We start from the raw sequence: 27,957 nt of genomic DNA, 5'->3' as shown, positions 1-27,957 counted from the left end.
GATAATTTTACTTTTTTATTTAAATGCATAGATGTTACAAAATAGATCAAAATGATGTACAGTTTCATAGCATTAGAAGCTGGAACATGGATACAAATTTATATCTCAGGTATAACATATATATAGAGCATGGTATGACAACACAAAAGAAATTATACATTGGTAAGTTCACTGCAACATGTGTTAGACAACAAGCTTTCTACTCCAAAAAACCAGATACAACCCCACCCACACAATCATCAAAATTCTAAACAATAAAAATGAAAATATATAATGAGAGGGGAGGAAAGACCATTTCACTCTATAAACACTGAACATTTTTTTGACATGGGTTCAGATAATAAAGCATAGAAATATACTTATTTTCCAATCCCCAAGATCTTTAAGCCTCAGAAAAATCTTTCCTTGTTGCATATGGAAAAAAGCATCTGTAGATTGTTTGCTACTTAAATGAACCCTGCCTTTAAGCACCATTTCAATTACATTAGCACTCCCTACATGAAACAAAGCTGTTCAACTCCTAAGAGCTATTGATTCTAATATTACCATTCACTCTTAAGGAAGAATTTTATTACGTTAAAAGTCACATCTGAGATACTTCCTGACTTAGAGGATGGTCTATTGAAGCTGTAGTGAGTTAGCAGCATGATGAATAGCCAGTAATTTGAATGACAACTGCTGTTGTGAGCTAAACATATAACCTGAGAGATATTCCCTCTCTTTCCTGCTGGCCAAAATAACCCCAAATATAATTTATATGCATTTTCAGTATGAGGGATTTTTACAGTCTTATTACCCAACAATAACATGCTGAAATCTTCTTCCACTCTGAATTTTGTCTTTTGGCAGAAGGAGATAATGAATTGCAACCATTTCAGTCTGGATTTTTCACAGATCACACTCAGAGGAACTGTAGAATGTGAATAACAATCAAAATTTTCTATCTGTTCCACCAACATGTGTGAATTTTAAAATGCATTGCCTTTAATAATTTTCTATCAGAAAATAACTCTACCCTGAGGGAAAGTTGGGAAATGAAGGCTATGCAAAAAGAAAGTATTGAAATTACTGAAAGAAATTGGAATAGTAATCAATTTTGTGTATCATTTATTGAATTAACCAGATAGGCTGCTGCCCATCTGTTGAATTAATCCGATGGGTAATTGCTAATTTTTCTTAATGTTTTAAACTGCTTTCTATTGGAAAAAAAAAGCAATTTGAGAAGATTATTGCTATTTCAGGCTTCTATTGATAGAATTTCAACATTCTTGCAAATTTAAAAAAGAAGGTTTGTGCACTTTGAGACCACCAGACCGATTACATATGATCTGAGAACTAGACCATACAAATTTTCAATTCTGCAGTTTTAAAAAGCACCACAAAAAATTTTTGTGCTTGGATTCCAAGATTGTCTCATTCTAGAATAGGAAAGCAAGAGTTTTGTCTTGAAAACATAGCAGTAATGGGCAGATTGCAACAGTAATTTGGGGCTTTAAAATTTTATTAGGGATCATCATAATTCAGTATCTGAGTAATGAGGCTTCCTACACCCTGGTTTTTAAGAACTACATCTTACTTAACGCTTCTAAAAATTCTCCTGACATGTGAATAACTCTGTTTTACCTCATACCCATAAAACTCTGTATGTTAGGTAGTCACCAGCTAATAAAACTGTAATGGAACGCTGTACTTTTGCAAATTAGGTAAAACTTAGAAATGGAAGAGTTCTGCACTGCATCTCTTTTTTCAAAGGAAACAGACAAAGTCATGTGTCTCTACAATCATGGCCGAAAACTTTAGATTTGCTTTTGTTTTCAAAATATCCTAAAACTTCCTGGATCCCTATGTAATGAGTAGGGACATTCTCAACCACAAGAGGGCATCCATGCTTGCAACCTGATCCTCAGGGAGAATGTATAAACACATATAACACACATACATATATGTGAATAAACACATATATCTACCTACCTATCCACCTACCTACAAACATAGATATGGATATAGACACAAATACATTTCTTTCCATGCAGTCACAGTACTTTTGCTCTGGCAGTTTCCTCTTTCAAAGCCCCATAGTATTTCCCAGTTTTTAATAGGGGATGGCATATGAAGTCTAATTTTGCTGTTCGCAAATCTCTCATAGAATCCAATTTTTCATTCCTGCAGAAGTTATATTAAAACTCTGCCTTTTTTCACTGAGACTTCATCAAACTCACCTCAAATTCAGACAGAAACAAACTGATCTCAAAGAATAGATCCCAAGGATAAGTGTGCAAGGTCAAGCCCGGATTTTCTGAAGTAATTTATTTTTCAGAGAGATGATCTGGAATCACAAAAACTTGCTCAGCATCAATCTGAAGTCATGACTCTCAGAGGTCTTACTCTCCCCATAATTTATTGCCTGTTGCAATGAGGAGAGGGTACTGTTTCTTTTGGTTTTGAAATGGAATACATTTTTCTCTCTGATGCAGGTAAAACTCTTATCAGAGCCTGAAACAGCCATAAAAAGGAATGCTGAAACCAAATCTGACCTAGTGGTAAGTTATATGTTTATCTGAAAAATATCTCACAAACACTGGAGTGTATATGGCAATATTTCCACAAAAAATAATCTGTTACTTCAGCACCAGAACACAGAGGTTAGCACCAAAAGGTATCAACTGCTATCCATTACCTTAGATGTTTACATGAGGCAAAAATTCACAAGCAGATATTATTATAAACAGCTGCACTCAATAATTATATCAATTTTGTTATATCATTTTTTACTCTAATGCCTCTCACAGTATTTTGACAAAAAATAATTTTTACCTTATTTTAGCTTGTGCATACTTTTACAATTTTATATTTAGAACAGAAGTCTGAGCTAATTTCTCTATCTTTAAAGGCACACCCTTCTGCTGAGAAGAAATTAGTACTTCAAGGCCATTAGAATAGCAACTGGAGGTGGTTTGCCTCAGCATGGCCTTCAACCCATCAAGCTCAGCATGTATTAGAGCTGCCAAAGATATCTGAAGTCTTCTGCACATTTCAGTGCTTTTTTGGTAGCAGCACTTGGTGTCAGGTAGTCAGTCAGGAAGCACTGGCACTGGCAATCAAAACAGAGCTTTACTGGCATTGTCATTACCTGGCCAAGAGCAAAACAGTAATAGAAATTAGGGCAGTTCAAACTGGCAATACAGAAAGGCCTTCCATTTCATGTGGCAATCAAATATCTGATTATCTGCAATCCTCTCTGTTAAATGAAAAATATTCAGCTAATGCTTGAGTGCTTGTAGCTGGTTTTATCAGGAGCTGCTCGTATGAAATAGCTTATTTCCAGATCATATTTTGCTGCTGTCAATTACAGTGTGATTGCAATAGTTAATCCCTAGCACCATTATGGGATGTTGTGAAAAAACCTGCATAACTGTTTGTTAAAAGCAAAGTTTTCTATATTCACAGAAAACAAAATCTTCCACAAAATCGAGGCATTTGTAGCAAGTTAAAAAGTAACAGATACGATAACACATATACCCGTGATAATAATTTCAGCTGAATTACAGAATTATAAGTTAATTTACAATGTCTAGTCCTGTTTGGAAAGTGTACCATACAACATACAAGTTGCAAGTTTCAAAGTGCATAGTCATTTATTGTTAGACCTACTGTTGCAGGCTCCATGGCTTAACCTGAACTTTTTCTTATGCTCTGCCTCCTATTTGTATTAAATAAAAATACTGAAAATGGCTAGATGCACTGTTTTAACTGTGCTGTCTTTACCTTTATAGAAGATTTCTTATGTAGAATAAAAATGCATTTTTCACCTGCATCTTTGTCAAAAGCTGTGCTGGCTGAGGGGGTAGTGACCCACCAAGTAGTTTTGTCTCACTCATTTATTTCAGTGTGTACCTAGATAATGCAAAGAGGTTGTCTTTCACTCCCAAAACAGGACTGGCTTTTACTCCACCAAAACATTTGACTGACTGAGTACTATTCAAGTCCAAACTCCTTTGAATACAAAAGTAAAAATATTTATGTTGTACCTGTTAGGATAAAAGTTAGCAGAACATTACAAAGTTATCCTTTTACAGCATGGACACATCTAAAGGCAATATGCCTGTCTAGTTCTTGTCCTGTCAGATACACAAGTGCCACTAACCAGAAATATCTGAAGAGCCATAGATCAGCTGCTGACATTCTCTGAGGGATCAGAGTACAGATAGATACAGAGGGGCTGCTACATTTCACACACTCTACAGCCTGCTCCAGATAGCTTGCTGGAAAAAGAATAACTAATGTGAAGAATTCAAATTCTCATATTTCTTTTTATATTGCCAGCATGTTACTTCATATTCTGGTGTCAGACTGTCTCAAATACCCTAAAAAGATTGAATTAGTGACTTAAAATACGTACATTTGTAGCTCTAGAGAAATTATCCTCTGTAGTTCTACTTGCTCTACTCAGTATTGCTTTTCAAAGTTCATAAATTTCAGAGGTCTAAATGTAGTAGTGCAAGCAGACTAAACACTTAAAGTGGAGTACATTCTGCCCTGTAACATAAAGCCAAAATCTGAGGCTATTTCAATGACCTAGTAATAGTGGCAGACGTTTGATTTCTTCCTTTTAATAATCTGCTTTTCAAGAAAAGTACCTGTATAATATTTCAGTTTTATTGTCTCTATTAGGTACCCATAAGGCATTCAGGTTTTGGCAGAAAGTTTTTGGCAGATTTGGTTTTTAATAATGCACAGAGATATTTTCAGGAAACAGTGCAGTATATTTTTAACGGACACTGGCAATTGCTTCAGAAATTTGGAATTTTTGCAACAAATCTATATGAATTTTAAAACACCCTAATGTCTTTTATTTAGAAATCTTCCTACCTATTTGTAGGTCTGATCACTGCTGATCCTCAACTGAATTTCAGTCAGAGGGACAACAGATATATACTGGTAAACTTATAGTGTAAATAACGCTATGGATGTAATGTATTGATGTATATTGCTTTGTAGCAATATATTTCTTCCTATAAAAGAATAAATATACTCCTCCAAAGCACCATTATAGAACAATAACTGTGTTCAGAAGTACAGGAAGGTAGAGTCAAACTGAGCTGTTATACCAGTATTTTTCAAGAGATGTAGCTTTCTATCTAGATAAGACTTCAGGCATGTGAGTTAACAGCCACTGCATATCAGTCAGTGTGGTTCCTCATTCTCTTAAATATTCCTGTCTGCACACAGACATGTGATAGCAGCAGCCATGTGCTGAACTCTTGAAACACCATAAATGAATTGATGCTGTGCATGAGGTAGGTAATATCCCGCAGTTTCTCTTGCACATATGTTTTCCTCTGCTCAGTGTCCCATTGACATTGCAGGTGAAAGCACAGGTGTAAACAGGAGGAACCATTGGGAGTGCGAGGACAATTTGTTGCACACTCCATTTTTAAAGCACAGTATTAAACAATGATCCTTCTCTTTCTAGAGCTATTATATTTAAAAGGAAGTAATATTCTATATTCTGATGTGCTTTTAATACAATCTAATCTTCAGGAAGCTACATTTGTTAAGCTTGCTCTCCTTTAACAAAATGTTAATCTAAAAGAGATAGTGTGAATCTTAAATCCCAAAGTGTAAAATCCAAATTATACTGTACTTTGAAAGCTAATTATACAAAAGCATACAAAAAGAAAATATCAGAGTATTATTACAATCTCTCTATATATAATATGTGCAAAATTCAATACACAAGGTTCTTGTTACTCATCTGTGGGTTTACTTTAAAATAATGTTAACCTTATTTAAACCAGTATAAGTAGTTTGATGTTACTCCTGGGAAACAAAGATTGTCGATACAAGAACCTCCATAGCTTGGAGGACAAGCTGAACATGGGACTCCTACTTTATATGGTGCTTCTCCAATCCAATTCCCCCTAAAAATAAAAAATGAAAAAGAATGCTTAATAATTTCAGAGTGGGGAAAAAAAAATCATTAACCATACTTGCTTCGAGTGATTAAAGTTAAGGTCTCCACTGATATCCCATAAATACTCTGTTACTAAAAAGATGACATTAATTAATTTCTGTAGTTTACTGATAAACATTGATCCAGCAATTCCCAAAAAAGAGCAGGAAAATGACCATGTGAATCCAGGCCAATAATATCCGTTCCACATCCTTTAGTCTCGTCAGTGAAGTCCCAGTTTTCCTGCTTTTGCTACAACCAGGTGATTTTTGATTCTCAGATCCCAAGACAGAGTATTTTTTACTGGAGGTCTATATTTAGGAAAAATAAGAATTGATGCAAGGTTTTCCTTCAGCACGTTTTTGTCTGACAAAAAAAAAGCTTGTGCTTGGAAGATGAAAAAAACAAACTGAGTGAAACCTTACTCTTAGGTTGCACCACCCTAAGTTCACATCGTGAAGCTCTGAGGCTGAATTCATGATTAGAGGAAAGGGAAGATAGAAACTATTTGCACCAGTAATATATTAAAAGGAACTGGATTGGGGCATTTTCAGAGGTCTCACAGATGCAAAAGAGAGGAGAAGGAGGGCTCCTGTTTGGGGAACAGAGGTGTGCAATGGACCCTAGGGGGAAAAAGAGTACAAAGTCTGGAGGATGATCATATGAAAAGAGTGATCTCTGAAACATCTAGGAACATCTGAAAAACACATCCAGACTTTTAGGGGTTTATATAAACCACAGACTTTTAGAGAATCATGTAATACTCATGATGTAGGCAGAAAGTTAAAATTAGATTTTTATTTAAATGTTATGTCTCACAGAGCAGAGAACTTTCCTTTAGTTTGCAAGTGACATGGAATAGCAGTGAGTAATGCAATTATTTATGAAACATTTTGTCATCCCCCACCTCCCAGCCAGTAACTGGATCAAAAGCCCTGGTCTGGGTTGTGCCTCGGAAGAAAGTAGGAATCGCAAATAATTTGCTCATTCCTGCTTCTCTTCCAAATGGGTACAGCAGACTAAGTGCTCAGGAAATATATTTAGTCTGATAACAGATATGGAAATTCAGAGTTTGCTGAAAACTGCCTTCTGCTTAATTTTCTATGCAACACATGGTGCATTTGTGTCAGACTGCTAGATAATCTGAGGTCTTGCTACACTGCAATTCTCCTCCTAAAATTTAGGGGATTTTCACTCATTTCAGAAGCATAAATATTTTTCGGTGTTACAGCATGGCATCAGTGAAAATTACTGGAGTTCTGAATCATAAATCTTTGCCAAATTCCAATCTTAATAACTCAGATTGGGGTTGCAATATTCACTCCCTTCCTCTTTAGAGAAGTTTCTGATGTGCTGGTTGCTCAGAAGGACACAGACTTTACTGAGTGGCAAAAAGACTCCTGAGTGTGTGCCCAACTAAACTAAACTCAACTAAACCTAGAAATACAAACTTAATCCGGGAAGACCACTCAATATAATTTTTGTGACCTTACAAGAAGTAGATGTGAAAATCATTATTCCACTTGCTGTGACTGGAAGGTCTACTCAAAAACTACTCACACAGAGAAAGAGCTTGCAACTTCAGTCTTTGGTTTGCTGTTCAAGAAGCTGTGGGATTTTTAGACTTAGAAAATATAAAATGTCATTAATTCATTGCTAACTGATACAGAAACACTAAATCAGTTTCTAAAAATGGCAAATGTATAAATCCATTTTATTCCTATGTATGAAAATGAGGTAAGTATTCCAGAAAGTTTATAATTTTAATTTTATTTTTTTCAAATTAGGATACATAAAAATTCTCTTACAATCTTAGATTTCATCTTATCCATGTTGTGGAGCTATAAGTCAGATACAGTTTTTGCTGCTTAATATTTGCTCCCTCACGTTTGTTTCTTCCCATCCTTTTCCAGTAAATATTAAAGACAAAAGGACAGAGAAATCCCCTTGATTTCCAAAGGTGGTTTTTTTCCCCCAAGTAAATTTTCTTATGAAATCCTATCTTTTTTTCAGTTGCAAAACCTTTAAAAATTCTTTTACTCATGTAACAGCTAGAGTAATGACATATCCTTGAAAATTATTTACCACAAATGGACCTGTGCCACTGAGAGTTTATGGGAAACATGCTCAAATAATTACACCCAGGTTCCTATACAGAACTATGTCTTTGTCTAATACACAGTCAGAGAAAGCAGCCACTTACACTATCTGTGTGGCTTTTGCAACAGTGGCGCAAACCAGACTGCAAATTGAAACTCTCCCAGAGCCACACGTCACTGGCTCATTCTGCACCCAAATGTAAGCTTGGGTGATGTCTAGGAAATGCAGACAGATAATCGATTTCTGCATTTCAACCTAACACAGGCCTCTGCAAGTTATGGGATATACAGCCACCTGTGGGTGTCTATGACCTGTATTTAATAGACCCTAATGTGGAAGGCAAGACTGAGAGAGATTTGCACACATGGAACTTGGGCTGATAGATTTGCCGTGGAAGCAATGCTATGGATTATGCAGCATGATCATAAGCAAAGGTATCCTGTGGGCAACAACAAGTATCACAGAATGAATCACAGAATGGTTTGGGTTGGAAGGAACCTAAAGGACCAACTAGTTCCAGCCTCATTGCCACAGGCAGGGAACCTCTCACTAGACCAGGCTGCTCAGAGCCCCATCCTGTCTGGTCTTGAATCCCTCCAGGGATGAGGAGTCCACAACCTCCCTGGGTAAACTGTTCCAGTGCCTCACCACCCTCACAGTAAAGGATTTCTTCCTAATGTTTAAACCTACCTGCCTTAAGCTAAGGCCATTCCCTCTTGTCCTGTCATTACATGCCCTTGTGAAAAATCCCTCTCCAGGTTTCTTTTACCTCTTTAGATACTGGTAGGTTGATACAAGATCTTTCTTGAGCCTTCTCTTTTCCAAGCTGAACAGCCCCAGCTCTCTCAGCCTGCCTTCATGAAACAGATAAAAGATTCCAGCCCCGATCAATTTAGTGGCTGTCCTCTGGACCTGCTCTAACAGGTCCATGTCTTTCTTGTGTTATGGACCCCAGAAGTGGATGCAGCTCTCCAGATGGAGAGAATCACCTCTTTTCTAGAAGAAGAGAATCACCTGCTGGGGTCATCTCTTTTGATGCAGCCCAGGATATGGTTGGCTTTCTGGGCCACAAGCGTGCCCTGATAAGTCATTTTATGATTTTCACCTACAAACACCTTCTCCTCAGAGCTGTTATCAATTCATTCTTGACCCAACCTGTACCTGTGCTTGGATTAGCCCAATCCAGGTGTGTTAGGTCTTACCGAATTTTATAAGGTTTGCACAGGCCCACCTGTCAGTAAGTCAAGAGGCTGATCTACAATGGGATTGCTTACCTGAGGAAGTCTAGTCCACCATACCTATCTATAAAAGAGGGACGAAAAAAGGAATTCAAAGTAAAGTGAAGGTAGCTCAAAGAAGTAATAATAATAATAATAATAATAATAGTAATAATGGAAAACAAGTTTTTCATTTTGTTCCACACACATCAAGTTGTTAATTTTCTTCCTTGCATATTGAAGTCATACATTTCTGTATGTTCAGATGGAAAGCTTGAACAAAGGAGCGGCCCACAGAAAAAGTACAAAGAGAGGTCATGCTGCAGAAAAAGAAGTAAGCAGTCCTATGAGAGGACCAAAACATGCACAAAGTATAAAAATAAACAAAAATAAAAGAGACCAACTCACTTTGGGGCATAGTTGCAGACCAAGTAAACAGCTCGCCGCCAAACAGATCCCCAGACGTTCATATTCTGGCATGTGTGGATTGCGCAGCCTATACGATTGGAAGTGGCCCAAACCATCTGAACAAATATTTATTATTGGTGAAGTCCAAATTGAAAAGGTATACACATAAACATTTATTCATAGATATACACATACATTTATTTGAGAGAGAGGGGTATAAATACATCATAGGGAAGTCCAGCTTTGGACATGAGATTTTGAATAGAGGAAATTTATATAACCTGTGTGTAATGGGTGCACATGGGTCCATAACATCGCATCGGGCACCTAGGGTTGCAATCTTGAGGATAAGGGAAAGCATAATCCTTCACCTCATCATACCATGGCTTTACCAGCTGGAGAATAGATCGATACCTGGGTTTGTTTAAAATACAGAAAGAAAAATATGTCATTTTAGATTTCTCCTCTCACCACTAGGGTCACAGTAGTAAGCAATAATATTCTTAAGCCAAATGAACACTGACGGATAGAATGTAGAATACTGGATTACACTTGCATCAGTCCGAGATCTGGTCTCAAAGGTTATTCAAAGACTGACAAAATAATTGTTTTGTAGGGTATCCTCTTACCTTCCAGTTCTTACAGACAGGTTCTGTCCCAAAAATCTCAGAAGATAGGAAGGGCCATGGTCCCAAATGCATGTAGCAGCCCAAGCCTCAGCAGATTTGGCAAGAGTTTCATCCCAAACCTGGCAAAATAAAGTATATTAGCAGTAGAACAGTTAAAAAAGCAGATAATTATCATAGTTCTAGAACAAAACAAGCGAGTACCTCAACTCACAAATATACTATCATGATACATCAGATCTGAAACTAAGTGGAGAACTGTGGAGCAGCATGTACAGAATCCAGCAGGATTTGCCTTATTGCTGGACAGAATTCCTGTCCATATCATCAGAGGAAGCCAAGTATTCTGATTTCTCCCTTTTTTTTCTGGAAAACCCCTTCACCAAACAGGCATTCTCCTACCATTTCCCCCTCTGTGCTGATGAGATCCATCTGTGGAGAGGAGTGAAATGTTGGCTGGGACTCAGATAGAAAGTGAAGGAGAGGAACACAGGGAAGAACAATTCAGCATAGGTGTTACATACCCCAAAAGCCCAACACATTTGAAAGAGGACCTCAGGGGTATCTATAGCCAGAGACAATGTACATGGCAGCTCTTCATATTTGAGGCCACAAAGTCAAGAAAGGGATTCCACAAAGGCAAAGACTATGGATAGTTTCCAGGTGCAGTATGGATTTCACTACTTCATTCTGCACAGGAACTGGCATTGCTCACTGCCTGATATAAAAAGATAACAGCCCTGTAAGAGCAGACAATTTGACTTCTTAAGTTCACCAATGTTTGGAGCATGAAGTGAACTTAAACACTGTCTCCTTTATATGCTCTGCCTGCTCAATTACATGCTTGATTTGTAACTCTGCTGTTTTCTCCACAGCAAAACAGGTTTTTCTCAGAAATAATGGAGATATTGACAGCAGAACCTACTGCACCACTGGAACTCCCGATAAAGAATATCTCACTGTTACATTACAAGTGCACACAAATCCTAGTATATCTTAGTGTTTAAGGGACGCCCAAGTAGGCTGTAAATTCTAGGGTGTTTAGAATACCATACTTGGAGCATTTAGGTGCAGGATAGTTGTAGTAAATTGCAAGAAGAAAGGCAGAACAGAATGTAGTAAAATTGCCTATGCAGACCATCAGTGCTTATTAAACACAAACAGAAACCCACATGTCTTGAGTGGTTATGAAAAAAAGAATATGCTCTCTGACGCATGAAATAAGAGGCAAAGTCAGAAATTAACTTTTCAAAGGATAAACTGGCCCATATCACAAATATTTTCTGTACTATGAGCTATTAATGATTCATAACACTGAATTCACAAACCTGCAAAGATATTGATTAGGACAATAATTCATGCCCTGACTCTAGGACTTTGTGAAATTTATCTTAGTGAGAAGGACAAAATTTAGTAAATGTTATGAAACTGCTAGTCCACTGAACCAAGTTTTTGCAAAAATGAAGTGGATAAGGTATTTCCTAGATTAAAGGTGAAGAAGCACAACAGAGACCAGTAAGACTCCTTAACACAAATCATTTTCCATTCAAGTGGAACCACCTTAGGGATGGTAAAATAGGTTCTGCTTAAAGCAGAGAAGATTTATTTCACACCTGTCCAGAAAATTTTCCAGAACAAAGTCAAAGCAAATTGCTTGTGGAAGGACAAAAGACAGAAGCCTTAAGAAGAAACATGCTAGAAAGGAATGCTCTTCAAGCCAGGGAGCACTTAGACTTCAGCTCTGAAAAATTATGGGAGTTTCTTGGAGGAGTTAGAGAAAAAAAATCCAAAACCCAGGATATGCTCTAGGGCCTAAGCAGAATAAAACTGTGCATAGACATTTCTTCTGCTTTGTATCTCTGCCATTAAGTTTACTAGCTGCATGTGGCCAGTGTATAAAAACCCCTTTATAATCCCTGTGGTACAGCAGTGGTCCCAGAAGGAGGGCTTAAAGAGTAGGTACAAAGATTAAAGAGTGCCTAGGGAGTGTGCCTGAGAGGCTGGAGCCACAGCCAGCTTTTGGAGCCTGCCCAGACCCAGGGGAGCAGAGGAGCTCACGGACTCAGCTCGTGGTCCAAACACAGCTGCCTGGTGTGCATCCATGAGAGGCTGCTCTGCCAGGACTGTGACACCCCATAAACACCCTCCTTTGCTGGGTTTAATCACACTTCTGGCACCAGTGCTCCTGCCAGGAGGCTGAACGTGAGGTTTGCGTGCTTGCTCCCAAGTGACCTGTCTGCACTCCCACAGCAATCTAAACGTGCTCTGTATTCACACAAAGAGCGCCAACATCCTCATTTCCACCCAGCACATTTTTATGCACTGAACTGCCTCGCAAAATAGCATGTTAGGTGTTTCAAAGAAATGTGAAGAATGGACTAGGTTTTCACTATTAACACTCTCTAAACAAGGCACAGCCCCTGCCTTGGACAGCTAGAGCATTTCTAGCTCATGTTTGCTTCTCTTTAGCTTCATTTCTAGTTATCGGGAATCATCTGCAGCATTGGATTGATAAAGTTTTGGGATGTTGCTTCAAACTCAGTTAAAACGTTGTGAGTTTGTCATGTATAGTACACTCTGCTTTCACTTATCTATTCATTCTTGATCCATCTCTGGACAGATTATTTTGGCAAACAAAACACAATAGAAAAAAAGAGAATGAAAATAACTGCTGACTAAGGAATCAGGGGGAGGGAAGCACACACAGCATCTTTAAATTTCCTCCATTCTTTCATTAGCAGGCTGGTGAAAAGCCTCTATAGAGTCCCCTACTGCTATGTAAACCACTTTCATTTCATGAGAGCAGTTGATTGCCTCACCTTCCTTATTTGATTTACGTCATTTTTTCAGATGAAAAGGTGTTCTCAGTCCTTCTAGGACTAGCTCTATATGATCACCAGAAGAAGAGAATGCATAAGGGAGATCTTATAGAGTCTTTCAGTACCTGAAGTGAGACTACAAAATAGCTGGAAAGAGACTTTTTGCACTGGGATCAAGTGATAGGACAAAAAGGAATGGCTTAAAGCTGAAGGAGGCTGGGTTTAGATTAGATGTTAGGAAGAAGTTCTTTAGTGTGAGGGTGATGAGACATTGAAACAGGCTGCCCAGAGAAGTTGTGGATGCTTCATCCCTGGAAATGTTCAAAGCCAGGCTGGACAGAGGTGTGAGCAACCTGGTCTAGTGGAAGGTGTTCCTGCCCATGGCAGAAGGGTTAGAGCTGGATGATCTTTAAGATCTCTTTCAACCCAAACCATTAAATGATTCTATAAAAAGGCAAACAACTAATACAGGCTGAAAAGTATTATCTCATAATGACCCAAAATATTGGGTAATTAAGTAAGAAACTTGTAAGAGACTCGACCATTAGTTCACCCTTTCAAAAAAAGTCTGACCCTGAGTCCACAGTTGTTCTAATTTTTAGCACAGTTTAGTCCCCTATTTTGGGAATGTAAGAGAACAGAGAAAAGACATTTGGATTTTGAAACCATGTGGCTTCATTGTTGTACATAGATAAATAGCATACCAAGAAAAGCAAATATATCCTAAAAAGAGAAACTGAAGCAACTTGAAAGGGAGAGAGACAGTTTCTGTACAAGGAGAAATTAAAAAGCTCATGCTAATTAGAAAATAATTTAAAAGAAACAGAGTGATAAACAAAATTACAAACTCTGAAATATGGGCAATCCAGTGTCCCTAGCAAACAGATCTAATAAAGCTGTCTAACATGAACATAAAATTGTAAAAGAGAAAAAGGAGAAAGATTTCCATACTCAGTGGGTTAAGATCTAAGAAGGTGACTTATCCTGAAATGCTGATCATGCAAACTCCCAGTGCCAAACTATGATCATTCATTCCCTGGGGACAGCTAATCTTCATTTTCTAGGCTGCAAGTAGTTGAGGAGGAAGTCACCTTCTATCCAGTATAAAGATACTCCCAAACTCCAGATCACTGAGCTGGATCACAGCATGGAAACCTTCCCACTTCTCAGCTGGGTCTAACTGAGCCACAATAGAGTTAAAGTCTGTCATCACACTTCCACTGACAACTTGAAATGAACATCCTTTGGCCAATTTATTTTTCTTTCTTGAGCCAAAGATTATTTTCCTAGAAAGCTGTCTGACTGTGCTCTCTGTACTGCTCCTTGCAAAACAACACTTCCAAACTTCATCTCACTTGAAAATCGTCAAGAGGACTGAACACAAGGAACAGAACAGTGTTTCTACATGGGGAGTTTGAACACCTGAGACCACTTCATGAGGCAGCTCGGGGCTATCCTCACACAGCATGTACTTGCTGAGGGTTAGGAGTAAAATCTTAGCATTAATAAGCATTAATAAAGCCAGCAGGAATTTTGGCAGTCAGCCAGAATTTCATCCTAGATTTTGTTGGTTTCCCTCTGTAAACAAATTGTAAAATATTTAATCCCCAAAATGTGCAATAAGCAACAGAGTGTAAAACAAAATCTCTTTCATGTTGAATGAAATTTCTCGAAGTCCAAAAAGTGGGCTTTTCCTTCACCAAGGAAAGCCTTTTAATACTGTGACTCACAGTTCCCTCATGTATAGCATTTTATAGGTATAGCTGCTTCTATAGCTGTCTCAGTTGTTCTTAGATAATTTCCAGGTAAAAAGGATGAAGTTGTCCTGTTGTGCTTTGTTGGTACAGGAGGTTCTGGTCACAACTATGCTCTTAGGTATTTCAACAATGGTGAAGCTGAATAAACATTCTGACGTTGAAAAATAAAAGAAACAACTACAACATTACACAGATCTGTCCATGATATTTGTTGGAAAAAAGATCGACTGTTCCCTTCCTACTTTGATACCTATGCTTTAATTTGAGGAATTGCATACATACAGTAATTTCACAAATACAAGCCACACCATTTTGACTAAGATTTGGCTCCCAAACCGGAAATGCGGCTAATACTCAGGAGCAGCTAATATGTGAATAATTTTCTGACATTTACAACCTCAGAAGTGCCAGCCAGAGTGCCGAGCCGAGTAGCTGCAAAGCCGGCATTTTGCGATTGTTACAAATTGCTACTCTGTTGCGTCGCGAGTGGAGACTGGCTCCCTGCAGGCAGCAGAGGGGACGGCGAGAGAGGCGGGAGAGCTCTCTCCTTCCCTCCTCTGCCGCAGCCGGGGAGAGACAGGGGGGCCCCGCTCCGCTATTGCCGCGGCTCGGGGAGCTGGCGGGGTGCTCCGTCCCCGCCTGCCATGGCAGGAGCAGGCAGGCTCCATCCTGGTCCGCCGCCGCCGCGGCAGGAGCGGGGAAACTCCATCCCCGCCTGCCGCCACCACCACGGGCGCGGGGAAGTTCCATCCCCGCCCGCCGCCGCTGCCGTAGGAGCGCGGGAAGCTCCGTCCCTGCCTGCCACCGCGGGGCAGCACCGGGCCGGGGTGACCGAGCCCAGTGGCAGCGGTGGCCGGCCCCGAGCGGTGGCGCCGAGCAGCAGCGCCGGGCTGGGCCACCTGGCCCCGTTGGCAGCCCCTAGCGGGCCGAGCCTGCTCAGCCTTAGCTCAGCCAGTAAACCCCACCCTCCCGCAGTTCTGTTACTAATTGGCAACTTTGTTGCACGTGGGTCCTCGCTGCGAACGACAGAGTGGCTTATTTATGGACAAAAACTGAAATGTTTGCCAACACCCGGCGATGCAGCTTATACTCAGTGCGGCTTGTATTCGTGAACTTACTGTAATAATTTTTCACCGTAATTTGAACTTAAAACCAAGATTGTATTCATTGTCATTGTAGGCAGAATTGCAGCCCTCAATCATTTAAATGGAGTAGCTTTTTCTTGACACTCTGCTGAACAAATGTCTTAGGAGACAAACCTAATCACTCAAATGACAATGACCTCTCCTTGTCTCTGCAAGTACTCTGAAATTATTATTAAGGGAAACAGATAGCAAGAATTTGTGATCTAAATACAAAGGGAACAGAATATACAGCCATACACTGTATTAATTATTTTCCCATTCTATGTGGATATCTGTGGGTAAACTGGATATTTTTAGAAGCACTTAAATTTTACAGCCCTCATGGCCACAAAGAAAATATGAAAAAATGTGCTAAGTTGGAGTGCTCCTTCCCTGACAGAGCCAGTAGACAGATTGTGAGATAGACTATGAGGGCTAATTGTGGAGTCCACAAAGATATGTTTTTACCTGGTAGTCTAAGGACTGTGCTAATGATCACTGTAAAACACTCAAGCAATCCAAACCTGTGTTTTCATTCCTTTGCCATCATGATCTTTAATCTTTCCCAGATCATTTTTATTGCCAGTAACAGGGAAGCTCTCCTAACTTTCAAAAGAACACAAGAGAACCTCAGCAGAGCATTGCTCTGGATATTAAATACCAGCAGTAGCCCTCAGTGCCTCACTGTTTGTGTTTGGTCTGTTTGCTGCAGGTTTTTTTTTTTTAAATGACATATCAGCTATGAGAATAGTATGCATATTTCTCAATGATGAAACAAGTAGTTTAAGCAAAACATGCACACCCTGGTCACTCCCTACTTTGCTAAGAGTGCCCTGAGTCAGGGCTGCTGCCCATAATGCCAGGACAGCTGTGGTGGGAGTAGACTTTCAGCTGGCTGCCACCAAAGATACAGCTGAAGTGACAAACACTGGGAAGAGACGTGAACACAAATCCAGAGCAAACAGGTGAAGTTCACTGCTTTAACCACTCCCTTCTCCACCAGCCTCTTTACACAAGTGCAGTTACATGAAGAGATGGCAAATGAAATACTGGGATACACAAATTGCAGAGAGTTGCATGGAAACACTGCTACATTTTGAAGCAATAAAAAGTGGCAATTTGTTTGTCAGTTTTGGCGTCTTATTTTTCATTTATATATGTTTACTGTGGACTCATATTAGTGATATTCAGATTGTTATTTCACACCATCAAATCTACAGTGATTCTTAGGCATCTCAGAAAGATAGCCTTCTTTTAGCAATGATCAGTTTAAAAACTAGCCTTTCCACCTCAAACATATTATTTTACTCTCCAGTAGCCCCCTGCTTCTCTTTGTTTGCCTAGCTGAAGATCAAAAGCTCTTACTTCCAGAATGGCAGCAAGTGAGAAAGAAGAAAACCTTGACTCAAGCAATTTCTTCCTCTGATAAAATCACTGTGAAGCCAAGGGATGAAATCTGACGTGTCCAGTCCATCTGTGCAGTTGCATTCCACAGCTGTTCGTGCAGGTCCCAGAGAGGATTAGCAGATGTAGGCTGCCACCTTCCAACACACAGGTCTTGTCCCCACGGGTCACTCACACCGCTTGCGCGTGCGGTGCCTGTCCCAAATCCCACAGCAGCCTGCAGGGCACACTGGACTCCTTTGCTCCCCTTCTCTCTCATATAGCCAGACCTGTAGCATCTTCAGATTTAGAAACTTTCTGTAGGACCCCCCACCACGTCCACTACTCTCAAATCTGGCAGAATGTTTAATAAAACAACCCAACAGCCCTTCTGCCTGCATGCTTTTACAACAGAATGACTGAAAGAGCCTCGTCTTCTTGCTCCCACTTTTTTCAGTACTGTGTGATGAAAACATATGAGCTCATTGGAACTTACAGAGAGATGTGGCAAACTTTATATATTTATTTAGGCTCTGAGATCATTTGGACTCCAGACTCTCTCTCTCTAAGAATATGATTTTTTTTTAATCTCAACAGCCACCTGTCAGAAATCTTTGTATGTATATTGTAGTTGGTGCCTACCACACATGCAAGTACTTTCTCACATGGATTAGGTAATAATTTAGGTAATAATTAGAAAGTTTACACAGAAAATTGCCAGTCTACCCTCTAAAGAAAAATATCTTGATGGGAATCAAAGTTCTATATGTCATTCTTTTGCAAATAAACAGAGGGTTAATACATCAAACTGCTTGTCCAACAACCCACTGCAACTCAAAGTAAAACTGTGCAATGCTTTATAGTCAATTTAGTCTCATATGTCCAAACCTCCAAACATCTGAGTCATAATTCTGAAGAGCTCAGTATTAGAAGGTCTGGTTTAATCCAGGATTCACCAGATATATTCCCAAGAAACCTCATAGCCAGAAATATTTTTCTTATGAATATTCAAGTCTATGTTTTACATAGGAGTTTATATTCCTGGATGTCTATGTGGTGCAAACACAAAGTCCTATCATTTGAAGTTTTAGTAGTCAATTTTTTTTCTTCTAAAGGTTGTCTGCACTTCCTTTCATGTTTGGCATCAGGCTTCTAGACAACAAGAAATAAAGAAAACTGGTATGCTGTCAGATTTAATAAAAATAAGCTTCTCTGATATGCTATTATTTGTTTAGCTTTTGGAAAAGTTAAATATCACAGTTATAGATCTTAAAATATTCTGTGCTTTTCTAACCTACTGCAAGACATATTTTAATTAGCAACAGCTTATTTTAGAAGTGGTAACAAAAAGGACCAAACTCTAACCCCATGTCACCCTGACAATTGGTCAGAAGTCTGAAAAGGAGCATGTCTGACTTCTCCCATTTTCATTATGATCAGAACAAGTTGCATTTTCTTAGAAACACAAAACATGAATGAAAATGTATTTGTTTTGTGGTGTTTCATTTCTCTTATATACAGAAAAAAAAATCTACATTTTGCTTTTCTTTGTTATTAACCACTGAAGCTTTCCATCAAAAGAAAAAAATGTTCTTAATGTCTTTGAAAGTTTTCAGAGAAAATACTTATTATTTTCTAAGTAGCTCTAGCTGAAAGATATGGCAGCATGACAAAAGAAAATACATAGAAGCTCCTTCTTTCTGCAGAATAAAGAATAAGAACAATAGTTCTTTATTCTCAGAAGAAGAAAGCTCAATTTCAGATTCCTTCTCTTGATACAGATTAACAGGCATCACTGACAGATAGAGAGATGTGCAAAATCAGTTCATTCTCAGTTTCATTTCAATAGCCCTCAAAGCCCATCCCAGGGCAGATGCAGATGCATTCATACATGGAGGTGCCTGAGCTGAAGACAGGATTCTGTGCACAAAAAGCAATCAAGGGGTTATCCTGGGCTTCCATCTTTTGCTGCCCCTCTAGGATACATATTTTCACAGACCTGTGATAGACTTTATCTTTTCAGGTAAGAGGACAAAAACGTTGAAAGGTTTAAGGTTACTATCATTTCCATTCATGTATGAAACAAAGTACTGTATACTTTGGATCAAGATTCTTGTGAAAAATGCCCTGTCTCTGTTTGTAGCCAAGAAGTTCAAGAGGTGCTACATTTAATAATAAAGGAATGTCTAATTCTGAGGCCTCTGGGCAGGCTGCTTTTCTGAGACTTTACTAAGTTGTTTTTTGTTTGTTTAAACTCCTAGAAGGCTTTCTGCTAATACTAAATTTAAATAATGTAAATATTCTTTTCTAAAACACCATCAAGATGGATGTTTTAAAATTGTTATTCATAAAACATTGGAACAGAGCTCTAGTACCAAAGCAAGTTTAACACAGTCATTCTTTTCCACAAAATTTATCAACATCATTTTTGGGGAAGTTTTTCAGAGTTTTCAAGGAGTGCTTTCCAGGAAGGGTCTTTTCCATTCAACTCTTGAACAGGTCTTCTGTCATTCACTCTGAACATAATAGATGGCTTTTGTACTTAATATCCACTTGGTTTTGACACTAGATGAACACCAGTTACTGAAACTGAACAGGCTTTCCTAGCTTTCTGTCAATGAAACTGCTGGGAAAATGGGCAACATCCTACATCTCAGTGATAGCCAAGCAGTTCAGTGCTGCATTTTTGACAGGGGTGGACTAGGAAATACATAACTGGCTAAACTCACCTGTGAGGCAAAAGAGAGCTGGGTAACTCTATTATGACCAGATCATTAGAAAGTAAGGTCCATTTACTCCTGTTTTCTCTCAACTCACTGTCAGTTGCCATGCTGTGCCTCCACTGCAGAAAAAGGCTGAGTATGCTGTGAAACAGCTGCTTCCTTTCCTGACTGTGATGCAGACAGACACCATCAACTGTAACCGTGTGAACCACATCAGTTCCCTGCGTATTATTCTAATTTTCTGAGAGGCTCATTATTCCAGAATTCATTTGACCATGTTCTTCAGACACTCCTGGTGCTGGGACATACTCAAACAAGTGGTAGGAGGCAGAAACTGGAACCAGTGAACACATTCCACTGTTATATCCCTTCTCATTTGTTCTTACCTCACTTGTGAATTCCCAGCATAGAGCAAGCTAAAAGCCATGGCAGACTGGGATAGGAGGTCCACACTGGGGAACCTCCAAGCATCTTGAGCTCTCATTTGCCAGAAAACTGGGGTGGACTAAACTTACTTTTATTTTGTACTTTGTCTGGTTACTTTATTTCAAACTTCCCCATGTATACAGGATTTAAGAGAACAGGGCTACTGAATGGAAAAAGCAGGCTGCCAGTAACTGCTACAGTAAATTCTTCATTACATTATGGTAGTTGGGTCTTTAGACATACACAGTTAAAATTATGGGCCTAATCTTCTATGACATCTAAGGGTCTTGTTCACTAATTTAACAAACAAACTGTAAATGGAGTGCAGCTGTAATTTGATCCAATATGAAGAAGTATTGTAATGATACTCACATGCAAATTAAGGAAAGATAATATGCATCTTGATACCAAGAAAACTGTCAGTAAATATGTAAATGAAATGAAAAAGGATAGAAATTCAATTGGCAGTTTAAAAATGCATATAAAGATTAATTATCTGAGGTTTAGAGGGAAATATTTAGGTTAGACATTTGGAAATAATTTCTATTCCTAAGGTAAAGTATTTGCCAAGAGATGTGACTGAGACAGCATCACTATATGTGTTCAAGAGTAGACAAGATGAAAACCATATGTATGTAATGCAGAAGGAAGTCCTGCAACAGGCCAGGGATAAAGTACATGAATTAAGAGACTCTATCCAACTTATTAGACATAAATCTTGAAGAAACTACCCTGCAATCCTTACTCGCAGACATGTGTGATTGCAGTGGGACCATGTAAACAAGCCAGGGCAAATGACTCAAGAACAAAATGTCCTTAAAGATTTGGAATGGTCTGTAAGAAACCACACTGAAAACAGAAAAAAACCCCAACAACAAACAAACAAACAAAAAGATAGGTAAAGAAGTTGAGAAGTTTATTTATCAGAAATACTATTGTATTGGAGAGAAAACCTAACTCACTCTTTCAATGTCCATAAAAAAAGGCTTTCAGTATGAAGCAGGACTTTGGAAAACTTGAAGCAAGTTTGTTGGGTTTTTTTTTTTTTACTTTCTCTTACCCATTACTTACTGCATATTCACATATTATTTTTAAGATCACCTTGACAGCAAAAGAATTTTATCTTGACTTTAAAATCTAGAAGTGAAATAATAAGGCAGTTATTTTGCATTTGTGAGCACTAACTGGGTTATACCCTGCTTCTCTGACCTGATTTTGGAAGTTACCTGAAAATTTGCTGGGACAGAAACTATCCAAATACATCACCTCAGCAAAGAGAGTCCTTCCTGGGCCACACAGAGCACACATATTTCCAGCATGACACACATGGACTCCTTCACAGGACTACAGGAGCTTCTTTTGGAACACAATTGCTTTTCTTCTACAACAATAGGTCGTTCCTTTGTTTAGTCTATTATGGTCTTTTATGTGGATTTACTAGAAATTAATATGCTGAAATTCTCCATTCTCTTCCAGTTCCTCTGCCATCAACTCATGAGAAACATGAAGAAACTCCTGGGTAGTTAAACTAACTCATTTCAGGCTAGTCTAGAAATCTTTTACTACTCTGAGTTCTACAAAGTGAGTCAAAGTGACAAAGTTCAACCAGGGACAGATTTTCCCAAACACAAAAGTGCAGTTACATATCACTGAACAAAAAAGAACTGAAACTTTGTCTGCACATCTTCAGCACATTAGCAGGCTCAAGTTTATCTAGAGCACTTTTTGCACTTAAAATCTTCAGACAGCATTCCATAAACATGCTTTTGAGTATGCAATCCTGCCCACTCCGTTATACTTCAGACATGCTACTGCCAGTCCACTATTAGCTGTGTTGATCCATACTGGGCTCAGGATTCATCCTTGCAGAGCCAGCAGGGAAACTACTCATGGCTTGTCCTTTACTATGGCTCTTCAACAACTTATTCAGATCATCTTAAAGAACTCTCAAATAAAACGGATTTTCCCATTTTGCATGGGAATTCCATAGCGGATGGTATTCAGTGCTCATCAAGACCCACTCATATCAGTTACTGCTTCTGCATGCAAAACTGTAAAGAGCATGTCTGTATGTAAGCACCTGCTGAATCAGCTTTTGCACAAACATAGTGGTGTGGGATACAGCAAAGACCATACAGACTTTGAAGAAACTGGCCTCTAGTGGGGATGACTGTAGGAAATGTAAAAATAACTTCTGATCCTCTTAGGAAGAGATATTTCATGAATGAATGTTTTGGAAGTCTAAAGATAGTACCAATGCACACTAAAAGACATTTTATGAGACTCAAATTTCAGTTGGCAACATCTTGCAAATATTTACTGGCCTACCAAGTAGCTGAGATGTTCCAGAAAGGCAGCACAGGCCTCTACAGTACAGAATTAGCATTCAGAAAAAAGGATTTCTTTGTTGACATGCTTCCACTGGACCTACAGATGTACATAATTTTTACACTAGACAGCTGCTGGCAACTCTATACCTCATTTCTTCTGAATCATGAATTTTATGGAATCTTTCTGCTCTCTCCACAAAAAACATGCAAAGACTAGATTATTTTCACCCTTTGTCAGGCCAAAAGTATGGTGTCATCTTTCTTTCTGCAAGTATCCCTCAGCTTTTAAAGCACAAGCAAAGAGTTTCTTAGCATGAGGGAAAAAAAAAGTCCAAATTAAAATAAGGACTCATCAGTTCTTCATTATAGGCCTGGAAGTTCTTGTTTTCTTGAATTTTCCTTCACATATACACTGGCTAGATTTGTACCTGTAGAAAAACTTCCAGCTGAAGGCATCAGTAACTTCAGAACCGGAGCCAAAAGGAGGACTGCTTTAAAGTCTAACACATTGGGTACCAATGTCCCAACAGAAAGACTTACCAAAGTGTAATTGGCATAAGTCACAGCAGTTTCTTTCACTGGGGACAATGCTTCCCACCATGTTTGACTCTCCAGCTGCTTTCTTGGGGGCTGCATACACCAACAGGCTGGGGCGGCACTCAGACCCACTCTCCCAAAGAGAATTAAACACTTCTCAGCTTTGTTTATCTGAACTTCCCCTGCCTAAGCCATGTGCATTCAAAGCTGTTCTTCCAGACCTCTCATCCACGGTTCTACAGTACATAAACATTCTAGACAATAAGGGCACACACAGGAACACCCAAGGAGCGTGAAGTACCTATGACTGCACTGAACATCAGGGAGAAGAACAGAATGCGGCAAGTAGAAAAACCCCCAGAAAAGGTTGGGTGTGAAGAACTGGAATCACAAGAACCAAACCATGCAGCCAAACTATGAAGGAGTTTTATTTCCACCAGGGAGGTGGAAATGAAAGCAAGTGAAACTGCACAGAAGTGAGAATGTGATGCAGTAATTAATGAGAAGAACAGCTCCTAACAGAATTAGGAAAAAACAACAAAACACAATTTACTATGACCGTGATCAGAGAAAAGATGAAAAAATATCTATTTCTAGCGCTTCAAAACTGCTCAGTTTTTCTCTATTTCAACACACTTATAAAAGATTTCCACAATCTACTGCATCTGTGAGCAATTCCAGCTCTCTAACATGTGACATCCGTTTTAGTCATTGTTAGGGAAAAAGGGATAGGCCATTTTCTTCACTACCGCAGCACTTTTCCGTAGTATTCCAGAAAGGAACACACACTTTCTAGGGTTCTTTAAAGTACAAATGCACATTGCCTGCTGGTAATGACAATGTGTTTGTTGTCTTATTTATGAAAATAAGTATTGTGAATCATAACATCTTTTTTATATAGCAGCAGCAGCCTCATGTCCCTGTAAGATACTACAGATGTTGCCCCACACACTGAAATTATTCAGAGACCAAAGAATGGACAAAGCAAACCCAGTTACTGATGATGGTGTTTCCAGTCTTGGTATGGCTTACAGCACCATGACATCTTCAAGGCCTCCCTACCACAATCCTTCTGTAATCAGAGAGGTAAGAAGTTCCATAGGTGGCGACATGGCCACATGCAGATGGCAGAGCACAGCATGTGTGATGTTACTCACTGAGCATTTTCGCTCTGTAGTTCCATGGGACACACACAGACTTACACAATTCTAAAAAGAGAATTGGTGGCAGAGGGGTGGTTGCCACTTGGAGATTCAAGCTCAAGTTGCACACTGGATCATTACCTACATAGCTTGAGGTGCTGATGTGAATTCTGCAGCATGAAGTCACAAAGTGCTTTCAGACTGGAAAGTCAACTGTAAAAGAAACCTTAAGTCCTTGCATTTAAGACTACTGATGGGCTGATGCTGCCAGGAACACAGGTACATCTTGGCTGGATGCTACTAGCAAAAGCAATAGTAAGAAAGGCAAGGAAAAGAACAGCATGCCAGATGCAAAGAACATGATTTCATTCTTGATTTTATATTGATGTTGCCACAAAGCTGTAGCAGAATACCCATCAATATAGATAAAATCTTGGCAGTTTATGGTTATGAGTTCATTAAAATAGATTTAATCCAGGAAGCTTGCTGCTTTCTATTTACAAGGGTATTTTACTGTACAGGCTAAGAACATTGCACTTACAAAACTCTTGGGAATATGACAGGGTGCTGGCTTCACTTAAGCAACTGCAGGAGCACATTTCTAAAACACAGAAGCCAAGGAAGGGTATGGTAGGCTGCCATTCCCTCAGACATTACAACAAAGTTTATTTACGCAGAATCAAAGGAAACATCAGTGGAGAGCACAGCAATGAAAATGATGACTGATCTTGACTTCTGACCGCTCTAGTTTTTCTGTCTCTGACCTTTCCACCTAACGAGACTTCAAATTCAGCCTATGGTGTTCATCCTGCAATATTCTGAGAGCACACAGCATTCTGAGGTGCTGCTGGGATGTGCTGAACAGATTATATGATGAAATCCAGATTTAGGTAACATCTGTGATAGAAACATGTCCAAATTGTTAGTCATTAGCTACTGCAAAGGAGGAGCTGTTATTACTGATATCCCCTTTTTATGTCAAGCTGATGGTGTCCTGTTTCTCAAACCTATTAACTGTCTGCTGTCATATGAGAAACTCTGTGACTTTAAGCATTTATTATAGTGCTGGCACAACTTGTCTGTACTTTCAAAACAGTGTGAATATCTTAATTACAATGTGAAAAAAAAAATTATTGGACAACCTATCTTTAGTATTAGAAGTCCACATTATGCATGAATGCAAAGTTGGAACACGAAGTAGCAAACACGGATTTAGCCAGTAGGGCTAAGTATGAGATCACAGTGAATGTGTAACTTCTATCATACCTGCAGGAACAGATATTTCTTGTAAGCATTTTCCAATAAGGGGAAAATGTGCCTGTCACATACTTTTTTTGAGCACATTGAAATCCTACATACTAGAGAAACATTAAAAAGCAGTATCTGATATTTCAAAAAGTATTTAATGGAAAGATAAAGATATTAGGTGTACACAAATAATATGCAGTAAGTAAAACATATGATCAGGAGACAAATAGTGCATCAGATGAATTTCTATCCAAACAGTCTTACCATATTGCTTCCCTACATATTATGTGTGCAATAAACTAGAAATGGTCATTGAGTATCTTTTTGCCCACATCAGGGCAATGACTTTCAGTGTACTCCACAAAAACTATGGGGCTAATGATCAGCACTTTAAACACTTTGGTTTGCATGTGAACACATAATATTCCTCAGGCCAACAAACAGTTAACTCACCACCTCACTTACTTCATTGGGACTACACATGGAAATGAAAATTGAACAGGGCACGTAAGAGGTTGAGAGCTGAGTATTTAGCTTTTGCTGGCTGAAGCTAATGCAGCTTGAAAATATAAGGACAGAACATTTTAGTAAGCAATAGTAGATTTAAAAATTTATTTAGTTAACTAAACCATTACAATTTGTTTAAGAAAATCAGATCACTGATTTACAGTTTGTTTTACTCTGAAATAAACAGTTCACTTACCATATATTCCATGTTGGAAGCAGGTGGGAAGACTTTGCCTCTGACTTGATTATGATAATCAAGAATGGCAATCATGTCATTCTGTGAAATGTAGCGCTTCCGCCTGGCTTTGGGAATTTTTGCAGAGTCCAGATGAGCTGCCAAAGCTGTCTTGATGTCAGTGAAATTATTGTCTGACAGGAATAGGTCAGTGGAGTTGGGTAACACTAATGCACTTGTTTTACAGAGAACGGAAAATAAGAGAGTACAACTGATTGCAGCAATTACTGTCATTTTGGGGCCAAAGGAGACAGATAGGTCACAGAGGTACTCTGCTTTAAGTCAGGGCAGCAGAAAGCAAATCTGTAGAAGAGAAGATACCAAAGATGTGATTCTGTACATCTGGGTAGCATGACAAAGTGAACTAGCACGCTGTGACCAGAAAAATCAGTCTGTCTGTCAGCTCAATCATAAAAACAATCCAGACAGAACACGTGCTGCTTAGTAATTTGCAATAACTGTATTAAGTGATGATGGTCTTACTACAACACACTGATTACATGGTCAGAGCTAGTAGTATTCCTGAAATAGTGCTATCACACCTGATCAGTCCATAAGCCACACTATAAATCTTAAATGGGGAGACTGCAAGAAACCTCACATCATGTTTTCCACTGAAAATTAAAAATACATCCTAGGCTATGCCTATCCCATAGGCATGGACTGTTTTGACACAGTGTGGCAGAGATAAACCTGTAGGCAAGAAAAAAAAAATATCTATATATAGATCATGAAAGCAGGACATCTTAGAAATAGCATTCAAATCTTAATTTCACCAAATCTGATGAGCATTGATAAAACTGCATGCAAAGTAAACTTATGGAACTGAATGGCTTACCTCTGGATAATACCAAGAGAGAAAGAACACAGTCTATTGTTCTCCCAGTGTATATAGCACTCTCCTATGTGATGACATGAACCTTTGTGAAGAAGTGTCTCTTATTACCACCCCCCAAAGAACAGAACGGTGCTGGTTGCGAAGCTTCTGGCGAGAGGAGCCGCTGACAGCCTTTATATGTGCGGGGCAGTGCGAGGCAGCGCGGGCAGTGTCCCGCGGGTCCCACGCCGGGAGGGGCTGCGGCGAGCATACTGCAGCCATTGGGTGCCACCCCGGACGGGGGGGTCTGGGGGCCCGGGCACTCCCCCGCCTGATGCAGCACAAAGAGCCAGCGTGCACGACTCGCTACTCGGCATTTCCTACCTTTTTAGTTAGGTTTTTTTTTTTTTTTTCCCCTCCGCGGCTGGGTTTTTCCTCATTTCCCGAGCATCACGCTGGCTCGGGGAGCGCTGTTTCAGGCAGCTCCACGAGCCCGCAGGGCGCAGCGCGGAGTTCGCAAACCTGAGTTTGCTGTCGCGGTGCCAGGGAAAGGAGCCCGCGCACGGCCGTGGCCCCGGGCCGGGCCAGCCCCGCCGGGCAGCGCG

General features: G+C 39.3%; 1 protein-coding gene across 1 annotated transcript; it reads right to left on the bottom strand.

Moving 5' to 3' along the window:
• Positions 1-27,566, bottom strand: PI15 (peptidase inhibitor 15). Its single transcript, XM_033082854.1, has 6 exons — positions 27,374-27,566; positions 26,497-26,838; positions 10,308-10,426; positions 9,960-10,092; positions 9,679-9,794; positions 1-5,921 (listed from the first exon to the last, which is right to left on the bottom strand). Exons 2-6 carry the CDS (start codon positions 26,767-26,769, stop codon positions 5,786-5,788), a joined length of 777 nt encoding a protein of 258 aa, XP_032938745.1. The 5' UTR covers positions 26,770-26,838; positions 27,374-27,566; the 3' UTR covers positions 1-5,785.
• Positions 27,567-27,957: the final 391 nt, after the last annotated feature.

This window comes from Catharus ustulatus, chromosome 1 (assembly GCF_009819885.2).
Source record: "Catharus ustulatus isolate bCatUst1 chromosome 1, bCatUst1.pri.v2, whole genome shotgun sequence".
NCBI lineage: Eukaryota > Metazoa > Chordata > Aves > Passeriformes > Turdidae > Catharus > Catharus ustulatus.
The sequence above is the reverse complement of the archived record's forward strand: the minus strand, read 5'-3'. Positions and strand labels throughout refer to the sequence as shown.